At 42.2% G+C, this 14,378-nt stretch overlaps 1 protein-coding gene across 1 annotated transcript in view; it reads left to right on the forward strand.

Annotated features, from left to right (window-relative positions):
- Window positions 1–4,613: 4,613 nt before the first annotated feature.
- TMPRSS5 (transmembrane serine protease 5) overlaps window positions 4,614–14,378 on the forward strand; it is a 78,661-nt gene continuing 68,896 nt past the window's right edge. Inside the window, exons 1-2 of the mRNA XM_040326022.1 lie at window positions 4,614–4,921; window positions 10,545–10,635. Coding sequence (XP_040181956.1) covers window positions 4,883–4,921; window positions 10,545–10,635 — 130 coding nt within the window. The 5' untranslated portion in view covers window positions 4,614–4,882. The remainder of the gene's footprint in view (window positions 4,922–10,544; window positions 10,636–14,378) is intronic.

Here is a 14,378-nt window from a genome sequence, read left to right on the forward strand (position 1 = left end):
TGCCCGGGACAGTCCCGCATTTTGTAGGTCTGTCCCGGGCACAATTATTGCAGGACAATACAGTGTCCCTGAATGAAACTGACACGGCAAGCCCCCACGGCCAATCTGATACCCCCAAAAAAGGCTGCCACATCACCACTTTACTCACTGACAGTACTTGTCCTGGCCGGGAATGCCTGGAGGAGCACAATCCCGCCCGCTGATTGTAGATTGGAGAAATAATAAATTCTGCCTCTTGTGTCCAATCACTGTGCTGTGATTCTTTACAGCTCAAGCTGATTTTTGGGAAAGGAGGGTGTCCCTGAATGGTAGTTTGGAAATGTGGTCACCCTATTTCAAAGTCTTGTTTAATCATGACAATATATTGCCTTTGGTTTTTACAAGGGGTATTTCTACCAGATTGCATAATCCTTAATAAAAATATAACTTTTTCTATTTTTCCAGAGCCCTTTAAAATTAACTTGTACTCATTAACCACCATCAGAAAAGCATCATGAACTTCAAAATTACTATTACTGTCTCCAACTGCAGCTGCTCATTTCCATTTATGTAATTCTCACTTATCCAGGTGTAGGCATCAGCCTATGCCTTATTATGCCTTATTATGTATTTTCATATCAAGCTTGGATTGGATGAACAATTTTCATTTCAGTGTTTTATATCCGACCCCTGCAGATGATACCACATGGCTAAAGGTTTTCTTTGAAATACTCCAACTGGCAAAATACGACTCACTGGCCAGAACAGCTTTGGCTCAGCAGGGATGAAACAAGCCGCTGTGAATATGAGACATATAAGATAAATTATTTTTTTCTGTGTGCAAGCTGCTGAAAAAGAAAACTTATAAAGAGAAAGTTTGACTGTACCTGCAAGACAGCATTGGTAGTACTGTCAGATTAATTGGGTAATTGCATCAGGAAAAGTGTCATAAGGTCAATATCCCAGTGGGATTTTCTTATATAAATTGCATTCGGACCTCAATTAAAGCAAAACTCTTTAAGTATACTTTTAATTTACTGATGTTTTATATAATTTTTCATGTTCTGATTAAAATATTATTCATACACAGCATTTGAGCACCACGCATCAAAAATGCTATTTATCGGTAATTCCTTTTTTAATATTCAAAGCAAACTCACCCATCGATCAATGTCTCCATGATTTATTTTGCTGAGAAACCACTTTGAACTCCCCCCTAGCACTTCCACAGTCATCTTGAGTAAGAACAAATGATTCATGTAACATTTACTTCCTGGCATCCATCTGCCCTTAGTTCAGGTATGCTGGCAGGAGGGTGTGCTTTGTTGATAAAACCCCTTCCCCCCTCCTGAAGACTCATGGGATGTGTGGCATCATTTGTCTAGGCCTGGAAACCAGGAAGTCACTGAAGAAATGTAAAAAAAAAAAAGTTTAAAGCAAGTAAATATTATATACTTTTCTATCTGTGTAACAAGTTCACGGCCAGTTCATGACCATGACGACATGCGTTGGGACAGACAGGCACCAGAAGTGATGCTGGCGAGCTTGGTGCTTGTGGATTTGAAACTAAGCTAAACTATGTTTATGTGAGTACCCATTGTTGTTTTGTAGCACTACCCCCGAGGGAGCTGCTGGTTTAGATTTGGGCCTACCGTTACCTTACGTTAGTCTCAGGGGTTCTCCTTGAAGAGTTATCCAGAAGAAATGTCTGCACCAACACAAAGTCTCTTTCAAGGGTTTTATTGAACAAACTTTCCAACAGAGGGATAGAGGGATGGGGAGAACTCGGGTATCCTACTTGCAGGTCACGAATATTCTCCTAGGTCCAGAGGAACAGCCGTCTTCACACTGGACTCAGCGACCACCGGATAGGCCCACTCTCACTGTCCTAGCAGCCGGTGCGAAGCTCGATCAAAGACAAGTCTCTGCCACAGACTTGGTAGTAGAATTTGTTCATTAGGCTCTGCCACAGACCAGGTGAACTTAGGATTTGCTCAATAGTCTCTGCCACAGACTTGGGTTAGTTTCTGAAGTAAAAGAACACAGCTCTCAGTGCCAGGATCTCTCAGCCGCTCAGGCAGCACTGTGAGATAAATTTTGATCCAGATACATCCTCCAATTGAGTCCTCGGTCCCTTCCATCAGGCAAGGCGACACAGGATCATCCCTGGATCAGTAGGCCCCAGCAACTCCTGGGCCTACGTCTCAGTTGCGAGGCCTCAGGCCAATGTGGCCCCGAGGCAGGAACTGCCAACACATTCCTGAGGCCAGGAGGGCCCTCAGGTGAGGATCGAAAGACGAACCCCACAAAATGGTGTCTGCCCCTTAAGTACCCTCTCCCAGAATGCACAGCGGGTTCACCACGCCCCCTGAGCTGCTTTTGGGAAAGAGGCACACAAACACTCAGCCTTTCCAACCCTGACCAGCGGTGACAGCGACACCCATCGTCAGGAGGAAAATCATGCAACCAGCAGTACTGAGACAGAGCCTCAATTTAGACACAATCCCGAGTCAACTACTGCTCAGATAACTATAATTTGAACACATAGTGCCCACTAATTGGGAGCAGGGCGCTACATTTTTATATTGAATAAACACTACTATTCAAACATACTACACCATCTCGGGATTCCCTTACTTCTTTCCCTGCTACCATCCATGTACTTCATACAAAGAAACACATTATACTGTGGACGGGGTAGCAGCATTTGAACCCTAAGGAACAACAACGGCACCCATCAAGGGACAACAAAGGCAGGACATACGAAAGATCTTACATGGATTATGTTACATGTTGTAACCTCACAGCAGTGAGGTAAGGAGCCACCTATCACTATGTGGATGGCACAGAAGAGTGTATCACCCCACACCATTTTCTGTGTAACTGCGCTCACATAAGAGCATTGGACATTATATCGTTACACCTAAGGAGTCATCACGTTTTCACTTTAAGCATATTTTGTGCACATTTATGAGACAGTCGCTGTGTCGTGTATATATACAGGGCCACTGATAGGGGGGACCACCAGTCCTCCTGTAGGGGGCCCGGGCACACAGGGGGGCCCAAACACCAGAGGGAAGGAGGGACAATTACAGGATGCCCTGTGCGGCTCTCGGCAGCAGCTGAAAACCCTCCCGCTGACTTTTAGCTGTTGCAGGGAGAGACACAGACACAACTGTTGGCTTCCTTGTTCTGTTAACAAAAAAAAAAAAAAACCTGTATTGTTTTAATCCATTGTAAAAAAAAAAATAGAAAATTGTATAAAAATAATTAGTAAAATAAAATAAATGTATTTAAACAAAATATATAAAATGTTTTTGTTCAAAAATGTTGAAAACTATTTTAAAAAACAGGCTAATTCACACAGCTTCTTAGTTATCTATGTGTCCGCTAAGAATGATTTTAGTATATTTATTGTGAACATTTTTATATATATACATATATTTGAGGGGGGCCCTGCCAGGTAGGCTGTACGGGGCCCCATGATTTCTAACAGCAGCCCTGTATATATATATATATATATATATATATATATATATATATATATATATATATATATATATATATATGTGTGTGTGATTGCATTTGCACTTTATTTTATTTTTTTGCACTTTATTACTCTTTAGAAGATCATTTGTCCCCTTTTAGAAGTCATTTACCTATTTAGGTTGTGTTGGAGGTATACGCATGCAGCAATTTTGCACATTTATTGATTGTCACTTGCACTTTTCTATTGGCACTTGCACTTTCAGATTTGTGTATTTATTTCATGTCATTATTTATGTGTGTTCCCACACCCATTATGACATATTAGCCAGTCATTTTTTAAACAGCTCAGCACTATTCTTTTTACTCAAAATCAGACAATAGTATGTTATGAAGCAGGAACCGTCAACAGGTGCAATATTAGTACACTATTTACCAAACTAAAAAGTAGATTTGTTTCGTTCCAAATTAAAATTCGGACTAATTTCTGTTATTCGGAAATCCAGACTTTTTAAATTCGAATAGTTTTTTTACAAGAATAAAATATAACAGAAAATATGGGAATAGAATTGATTTATTTTTTTTATATTCTATGCCTTTATTTTCTATTCTATTTTATTCTTTTTGGAAATTGGAAAACTTTTCACATTCGAAAACTATTCAAAAGTGATTCAAAAACGTTTCAAATCGATTCATAAACCAAACGAATCCCGAAAACGACTGAAACAAATTGAACTAAACAAATTAATGTAAATAACGAATCGAAACTAAACTGAACACATTTTTTTGTTCTGCACTAAAAAACACACCCTCCTGCCTGAATTCCTGAACTAAGGGCAGATTGATTCCAGGATGGAAATGTTATCTAAATAATCTGCCCTTACTCAAGATGGCGGCAGCAAGAAATGCTAGGAGGAGTATTTTTCAAGGTGAATTATTTTGCTTTGTATATAAAAATTGCTTGCATTAGTATTAATCTATAAAAAAGATAATTCTCCTCTCTTTCCTATTAGGAAATATTCCCAGTTGGTCACTGCAATATTTGAATGTAATATTTTGGGCATATTTCTGATACCTTCAGCACACCAGCCTGCTCATGGAAACAGATAGCTGTGTCTAACAGAAGCTGTTATTGGTCCTCTACCCCCCTGACCCGAGCTCAAACAACAATCCTATTCAGCTGAGCTCTGCTGATTTGGCTCTCTTGTTTGACTAGATAACAATCTGTTCTAGCTGACAACAAGAAGTCGCCATTGAGATCCCTTCATCACTCAGCAACTGTGAGCAGCAAAATGCATTATGATGCTACTATTCTGTTCCCAGCACTAACGAGGTCTTGGATAACTTAATGAGCGTGGATTATAAGTAAACTTGTTTTTATTTGTGTATTGCACATTTCGAAAAAAAAAAGTTAAAAATGTGCCAGAAATACACAGACCCAGACAGAAAGAACCAGGTGAGTCAACTTATAACTATTATTGTGTAATAATGATTACTACACATTCTGTAAATACTAACATAGAAATGTTCTAGATAATACTAAAAATATTAGAGTAAAACTTTAACTTTTATTATGGTATTTTATGATGTATTATTATGGCAGGTCTGGGTAAAATATAGTAAAATGGAGTGATCAGATCAATTAAAACCACATACTAACAGCATTTATAGAATCTAGGAACTACTTAGCAGGTACATGAAGTCTATCTTTGTGATCAGAGACAGGAGTAGATGCTAAGGTTGCAAGAAGCTTTGGGATTCATTCCACTGGCAATAGTAGACATGGGTTTTAAGAGCAAACAAATTGATTGAAGATTTATTTATTTTCTTAACCACTTCCCGTCGGGCCTATAGCAAAATGACGGCCGGGCGGTGGTTCAGTTATCCTGACTGGACGTCGTATGACTCTTTACCACGTGATCAACCATGTCCAATCACGGCTGATTACGATGTAAACAGTAAGAGCCGTTGATCGATTTTTCTCATTTGCTGATCGGTGGCTCTCCTAACAGGGGGGGGGTCTGCGCTGATTGTTTATCAGCGTAGCCCCCCTGCGGATGCCCCCACTGCACCACTAGGGAAGCTGCAAGGACCACCAGGGAAGCCCCTAACATGTGGATGGCCAGGTATGTCCCCATGGTATGTCCCCATGGCCATCCACATATGCAAATATATGCCCACTATATGTCCATCAGTACCCACAAATGGGCACTGACTGGCACCATTATGGATCAGATCAGTAATGCCCAGCAATGCCCCCCATCAGTGTCCATCAGTGCCACCCATCAGTGTCCATCAGTGCCACCCATCAGTGTCCATCAGTGCCACCCATCAGTGTCCATCAGTGCCACCTATCAGTGCCCATCAGTGCCCACCTATTAGTGACCATCAGTTCCCATTTGTGCCACCTATCAGTGGCACCCTTAAGTACCCACCAGTGCCACCCATAAGTACCCATCAGTGCACCCTCTGAGTGCCCATCAGTGCCGCATACCAGTGCCACCTATCAGTGCCACCTATCATTGCCCATCAGTGCCTCCTATCAGTGCCCATCAGTGCCACCTCATCAGTGCCACCTCATCAGTGCACCTCATTGGGTCCACCTAATTGGTGCTGCCTTATCAGTGTCCATCAGGGCAGCCATATTAGTGCCTGTCATTGAAGAAGAAAACTTAATTATTTACAAAAAAAATGAAACAGAAACAAAGAAAAACATATTTTTTTTCAAAATTTTCGGTCTTTTTTTTATTTGTTGCACAAAAAATAAAAATCGCAGAGGTGATCAAATACCACCAAAATAAATCTCTATTTGTGGGAACAAAATGATAAAACATTTGTTTGGGTACAGTGTAGCATGACTGCGCAATTATCATTCAAATTGCTACAGCGCTGAAAGCTGAAAATTGGCTTGGGCAGGAAAGGGGGTGTAAGTTCCTGGTATTTAAGTGGTTAATAGTGTGAGGAAAAGAGTACCAGTAAAAAAAGAGAAACTGCGCTCACTGCGACCGTAATGTCAATGTACCAATAAAAACCTAATTAAAGTTCTAATTTTTCCTTCGTGATTTACTTGTTAAAATTGTTAAAATAAGTATTAACAATATTACAGATGACAAGGCATTATAATTTTTACTTCCTAAAATGCTATAGGCTTAACCTCTTCTGGACCAGCCGTCACAGTTATACTGGGCGAGAAGTCGTAGATGTACATCGGCTCTTTAAGACACTAACGGAGGCACGTGCGCACGCCCCCCAGGAGCCAATATGCATGCCCGGCAGGCGCGATGACCGCTGTGCACCCGTGATCATTCGTGACAGAGCGAGAACCGGGATCTGTGTGTGTCAGCCCCTAAATCTCAGTTATTTCAGGGGAGAGGAGAGAGATTGTGTGTTCCTACTAAGTAGGAACACACAATCTCTCTCCTCCTCTAGTCAGCCACATTCCCCCCAGAGTTAGAACACATCTAGGGAACACAGTTAGCCCCTTGATCGCCCGCTAGTGTTAACCCCTTCCCTGTCAGTGACATTTGTACAGTAATCAGTGGCTATTTTTAGCTCTGATCGCTGTATAAATGTCAATGGTCCCAAAAAAGTGTCAAAGGTGTGAGATTTGTCCACCGCAATGTCGCAGTCCTAATAAAAATCGCAGATCACCGCCATTACTGGTAAAAAAAATGAATACCATTAATCTATCACCTATTTTGTAGACGCTATATCTTTTGCGCAAACCAATCAATATACGCTTATTGCAATATTTTTCCCCAAAAAATATATAAAAGAATGCATATCTATTTTGGGGGATCTATATTATAGCAAAAAGTAAAAACTATTGTTTTTTTTTTAATTGACAGTCTTTTTTTGTTTATATTGCAAAAAATAATCAATGATCAAATACCACCAAAAGAAATCTCTATTTGTGGAAAAAAAAGGATGTCAATTTTGTTTTTGTACAACGTCGCATGACCGCACAATTGTCAGTTAAACCGTCGCAGTGCTGTTTCGCAAAAAATGGCCTGGTCATTAAGGGGCCAACTTTTTAGGGGCTGAAGTGGTAAAAAGAGAAGTTTGGCCAAAGTAAAAAATGAAATGCACTCCTGTGAATCACAGGAGAAGTAGGGACAAAGGGCTTTGGTCCTACTTCCCCTTTAACCCCTGATAAACAGAAATCTCCCCCAAAGGGTTGTGATACCCGTATAGCACTTAGTTCTTCACTCTTGTGACCCAGATGCAGAAGACAGTGGGCTGAAGAGACACTCCAGACTCTGAAGGTATCCCGACAATAATGACAGGATCCTTGTTGTTCCTAGTTGCCTTACAGGCAGCTGGCTCAGGCTCTTAGTGCACTGCTGAGAGAATGAGCCAGCTTCTCCCACCCTCTCTCCTGCCCGATGCTCCAGTGAGCACTGGAGGGGCAGAGCAGAGAACAGTGATTGACAGTCACCACCCTCTGCTCAAGGCAGACCTTAAAACCGAGCCATCAGCAAGCATGTGATCACTTAATTCTCAGGCTTAGAGGTAGGGATGGGTGAACGGTTCAGCCCGAGTATAAGTTTGGGCTGAACTTGGTTGTTCGGGTGTTCTGGTGAACACCGAACAATATGCTGAGTTCGGGGAAAATTTGAAAGCCGCGGAACCCCGTTAAAGTCTATGAGACACTAACATGAAAAATCAAAAGTGCTCATTTTAAAGGCTTATGTGCATGGTATTGTCATAAAAAGTGTTTGGGGACCTGGGTCCTGCACCAGGGGACATGTATCAATGCAAAAAAAGGTTTAAAAATTTCATTTTTTCGGGAGCAGTGATTTTAATAATGTGAAACAATAAAAGTGAAATATTCCTTTAAATTTCGTACCTGGGGTGTGTCTATAATATGCCTCTAAAGCGGATAATTTTTTATTTCTCGACTATAATGAATTGGCGGGTCCCGGCAATACAAATAAAAGTCATTGAAAAAAAACGGCATGGGTTCTGAACCAAAATTAAAAAAGAAAAATTGTGTGGGGTCCCCCCAAATTCCATACTAGGCCCTTCAGGTCTGGTATGGATATTAAGGGGAACCCTGCGCCAATTTTTATTTTTAATGGCGTAGGGGTCCCCCTCAAAATCAATACCAGACCCTTATCCGAGCACGCAACCTGGCAGGTCGCAGAAAAAGAGGGGGGACGAGAGAGTGCCTCCCTCCTGAACCATACCAGGTCCCATGCCCTCAACATTGGGAGGATGTCCCCATGTTGATGGGGACAAGGGCCTCATCCCCACAACCATTGCCCGCTGGTTGGGGGGTTATGCGGGTGAGGGGCTTATCGGAATCTGGAAGCCCCCTTTAACAAAGGGGACCCCCATATCCCAGCCCCCCTATGTGAATTGGTAACGGGGTACATTGTACATTGCGGCCTGCCAGGTTGCATGCTCAGATAAGGGTCTGGTATGGATTTTTGGGGGGACCCCCACGCCATTTTTTTGGCATTTTGGCACAGGGGTTCCCCCTAAAATCCATACCAGACCTGAAGGGCCTGGTATGGAATTTGGGGGGACCCCCACGCAATATTTATTTTACATTTTGGTTCGGGGTTCCCCTTCATATTCATACCAGACCCAAAGCGCCTGGTAATGGACCCATGCAGTTTTTTCCAATTACTTTTATCTGTATTGCTGGGACCCGACAATTCATTATAGCCGCGAGTAGTTTTAAATTACTTTTTTTCCTTTAAAAATGTAATTTTGTGCAGAGACTGTTCTAAACACGGAAAAAAATGTGCCACTTTACAGGCATACTATAGACACCCCCCAGATACGAAATTTAAAGGAATATTTCACTTTTATTGTTTCACATTATTAAAATCACTGCTCCCGAAAAATGTCAGTTTTTAAATATTTTTTTGCATTGATACATGTCCCCTGGGGCAGGACCCAGGTCCCCAAATACTTTTTATGACAATAACTTGCATATTAACCTTTAAAATTAGCACTTTTGATTTTTCACGTTCGTGTCCCATAGACTTTAATGGCGTTCGCGTGTTCGAATACATTTTTTGCATTTTCTGCTGCAAACCGAATCAGGGGGTGTTCGGGTCATCCGTACTTAGAGGTGGAACATCACTTTTAGCATCGGCCATGACATGTCCTCTATATTGAGAGATCTGGGGTCTATTAGACCCCAGACCTCTCCTCTGCCTTGATTACTGTATTTATTGGTGTATAACGCTCACTTTTTTACCCTGAAAATAGAGGGTAAACTGTGCCTGTGTGTTATACGCAGGGGGCTGTGGAAAGTTTTTTCCTGAAACTTCCCTCTTAGGCCCCGTACACACGACCGAACATGTCTGCTGAAACTGGTCTGCGGACCAGTTTCAGCAGACATGTTCGGTCGTGTGTACGGCCGACCGGACGAATGTCCGGCGGATCGGACAGGTTTCCAGCGGACAAATGTTTCTTAGCATGCTAAGAAACATGTCCGCTGGAAGCCTGTCCGTCGGACATGTTCGGTCGTCTGTACGACTTACCGGACATGTCCGCTCGGCCGAAAGCCCTCGCATGCGTCGAAGTGATTCGACGCATGCGTCAAAGTGATTCGACGCATGCGTGTAAGCATTTACCTTTCAGGGTCGCGCACGTCGCCGCGTCATCGTCGCGGCCGCGTCGCGACACGTCACCGCGTTTGTTTTCCGCAGGGATTTTGGTCTGATGGTGAGTACAGCCATCAGACCAAAATCCGGCAGCGGACATGTCTGATGAAAACGGTCCGCGGACCGTTTTCATCGGACAGATCCGCTGGTGTGTACGAGGCCTCAAAGTTAGGGTGAGTGTTATACGCCTGTGCGTGTTATACGCCAATAAATACGGTAGCTGCTTTATAAGCTGGTAACAGCTTGTAAATAAATATACTGAATCCGGAAGTGACAAAACTCTTGTCCCTTCTGGTTTCTGATGTCAAAGAGAAGGAGAGACAACAGAAGTTCCTCTCACTCTTTGTAGTGCATCCAATGCATTTAGACAGGGATGTATCTAAAATAGTGGCCACTGTGTGCTCTCTATGTAGTATCTTTTTATAAGTCATATGTATCTCTGGTTTCTCTTCACAGAGTACTTCAGAACAGCATAGTGTTAATATTCCTAAAGCTACCATCAACATTAGAGGAGAACTCTTTGAAATTGTTAATTCCCTTGAAGCAGGTAAGATCTTAATTTAAATTGACATCGTATTTGTTATGAATATTATATTGTAAATTATCATAAAATGACATTTACTTTCACAAGCTGCTTTGAGCTCTTAGAAGGGCAGTGGAGGGTTTCCTAAGCATATTTCAAAGAAGCCGGTCCCTTTCATTAGTCTGTTTAAATGGAGAAGGTGAAAGGGTAAAGACTAGTAATGACAAGGGAAGGACATGTGTGATAATAAACCACACTGGAAGTACGTAGCAATATGCCTGAAGTTGCTGCAGTTTCTAGACTTTGTTCTGCATATTATGTGATAGATAAAGCTAGGGGACATTTTGACCACAATACTTTACCCCTTGCCATCTATTTTTAAAAGGGAAATATGATCATGATTGATTTCCTGATACAATCTCAGGGCTAACCCCATTTCTGTGGTTTGACTCAAATCATGGGAGCATGCAAAACCAGAGAGACTAAGAATTTCACATCCTCACCTTTCAGCGTTCAGCCAGCAAAGAGGCCCAACCCTTTATTTCCTATAGCTTTATAAACATCATGACATCATTTACATGAACACACTGATTGGTTAATTCTATACAGTACAGTCCCATTTACAAGCCCCCCTATGACGTCTGTTCTTTGTACACAGCACACATTCCACAGCACATGCAGTCCACGTGTAAGTCCATTGTACAGGGGTCCTCAAACCCAAGCTTTCAGGGGCAAAGCCATATTTGGTATAAACAGTTCTCTTGTCATGAGACACAAAGGGCCAAATCCACAAAAGGGATACGACGGCGTAACTGCTGTTACTCCGTCGTATCCCTGTTCCTAACTATGGAACTGATCCACAGAATCAGTTTTCCATAGTTAGGCAGAAGATCCGGCATGTGTAAGGGACTTACACTGCCGGATCTTAAGATGCAGTACCGCATCCGCCGCTGGGGGCATTTCGTGTCGAAATGCCGCCTCGGGTATGCAAATTAGCACTTACGGAGATCCACGAAGCTTTTCAGCTTCGTTTTTTCTCCGTAAGTTTTAGTTTGCATACGCAAAATTAGGGCTGCTTTTACAAGGTGTAAAGTTAGTACACCATGTAAAAGCAGACCTTTCTGTCCAGCGACGCGATTTTGTTTTAATTTTTATTTTATTTTTTCCCGCCGTATCTTTTTTTTTTCCCCGACGCAACTTTATTGACCCGTCGCAATCCACAAAGCTCGGCGTAACGTAATTTCGCGCTATGCACGTCGGGAAAATGACGTCACGAGCATGCGCAGTACGGCCGGCGCGGAGCACGCCTAATTTAAATGGGAATCGCCCCCATTTGAATAGGAACGCCTTGCGCCGGCGGAATTTAGGTTACACGGCCCAAAATTTCTAGGTAAGTGCTTTGTGGATCGGGCACTTAGGTAGAAATTTTATGGAAGTGTAACTTAAATGGAAAAATTTATGTTACGCTGGATCTTTGTGGATTTGGCCCAAAGTTCCTTCAGTAACACAAGGACAAGAGGGGGGAGAAGGAGGAGGAGGAGGTTTTAGAGCCATGTTTCCTATTATTAGTCCTTCTGTATCTCCATCCAAGTTGAAATGTACTTGTAACTTTAAAACATCATATCTGACAAATCTTTTCAAGGAAAATAAACACTATTGTGATATATACTTTTCACACATGCATATATAGATAATGAATATAAAAGCAATATAAGTATATAAAAGAATATAAGAGAAAACATTTCAGTGGTTCTAATAAAAGGATTAGCTTAACACAAAAATAGGAATGTTAGTATAATCCATCACAAATAAGTGGCAGGCAGTAAATTGATTTATAATAGATACAACAAACTTAAAGAGGGACTGCAGTCGGCTCACATAATTTGCAATAAAAACATATTTGCCATTCTGAAGCTTCCCTCCAACCACTTTGCATATTATTTAATATATACTGTGATTCTGCACTTGCCAAATATGCTGCAGAAATCTTCCTCCACTGAGTCTGGATGCAGCCATTTTTACTGTGGGCACATCCAGGAATCTCTCTGATTGATACAACCATCTTTAACCCATGATGTTCTGAATGATTTAATTTTTGATATACACTATCAACCGGACCTGTATTGAGGGGGAAGTACTATTCTACCTCTCCTCTATAGCTATGGTCTATATAGAGTTATACCACTAAGTTACAAAATAAGACCATTCCACATTCTATGGACCTCTGGCTGATGTCATTCACATTTTCTGTTGCTTGTGTGCTGCTCTGATGGACAAAGCTTTCTTTTTATTTTTGAGTTATGTTCTTCGTCTTTATGTGTGGAGCATCAACATGTGGCATATAAGCCACAGATATGGAACCCGCAAGCCCTCTGTCCCTGAAGAAGATTTGCATTTTGTTTTTCGAAACGCGTTTGACGTTTTGGGCTTTTCCTTGCAGCTGTTTTCCATTTTTGTTCCCAATATTTGTGTTTTTTGCGTATATCCCCATGTTCATGCTGTTATATATTATCAATGTGCAATCAATTTTGAATACCTTTTTACTATCAAACTGTTTGGCCCGGTTTAAAGTCCCAATCTGAGGAAGTTATGTTATGACTCTTTGTATCAGGGATGTGGTCCACAATCACTTTAAGTAATTAGTTTAGTCTCTTTACACCTATACTTACCTGAGCTCAATCTTAATTCAGTAATATGCAAAAGGGCCCTTTCACACGGGGCGGATCAGTAATGATCGTAAGCTCAACGGGGATCGCTCCGTATATTACCGCTGAGCCGGCGGCTGACAGGGCGGTCCCCGCACACTGTGCAGGGACCGCCCTGTCTTTTCTCCGCTCTCCCCTATGAAGGGATCGGATGAACACGGACCGTGTCTCCGTGTTCATCCGATCCGATCTGCAGACGGAAGAAAAAATAGGACATTCTTCCGTCTGCAAATTCGGATCTTTGTTTATCCGCTGACACCCGCAATCACATAGGAACCAATGTATGTCCCTTTTTCATCCACAAACGGATGGATGAAAAAGCGGACATACAGTCCGCACGTCTGAAAGGGCCCTAAGAGCAGTGGCTCTCTCAGCTCTCTGCCTCCTCATATGCTCAGTCAGGAGGGACTGGGTGCCAGGGCTGAGCCATGCTCTGTATGTCTATAAATACACAGAGCTGGCTCAGGAGAGAGCCCACACGGGTGCCCTCTTAGCAAGGGGCTTGCTATGGTGAGCACTCAGTTGGGGGGGGGGGCAAGGAGCACCAGCGGGGGACCCGAGGAGAGGAGGATCAGGGCTGCTCTGTGCAAAAACATTACACAGAGCAGATATGTATTATAGATAGGTATGTTTGTTATTAAAAAAATCTATCACATTAAAATCACAAGAGGAAAGAATCTGCTAATTTTAGATCTCTTAAACAAACTTATGCCGCGTACACACGATCAGATTTTCCGTTGGAAAAACCTTGGATGGTTTTTCCGACGGAATTCCGCTAGAGCTTGGCTTGCATACACACGTTCACACAAAAGTTCTCTGAACTTTCGACCGTCAAGAACGCGGTGACGCACAAAACTGCGACAAGCCGAGAAAATGAAGTGCTTCCAAGCATGCATCGAATTGTTTCCTAGCATGTGTCGGAATTTTGAGCGTCGGAATTGCTACAGACGATCGGAAACCTGTTCTCAATCTTTTGTTGGCGGAAATTCCGACAGTAAAAGTCTGATGGAGCCTACACACGGTCGGAATCTCCGTTCAAAAGCTCACATCAGACTTTTGCTG

Source organism: Rana temporaria, chromosome 10 (genome assembly GCF_905171775.1).
Source record: "Rana temporaria chromosome 10, aRanTem1.1, whole genome shotgun sequence".
Taxonomy (NCBI): domain Eukaryota; kingdom Metazoa; phylum Chordata; class Amphibia; order Anura; family Ranidae; genus Rana; species Rana temporaria.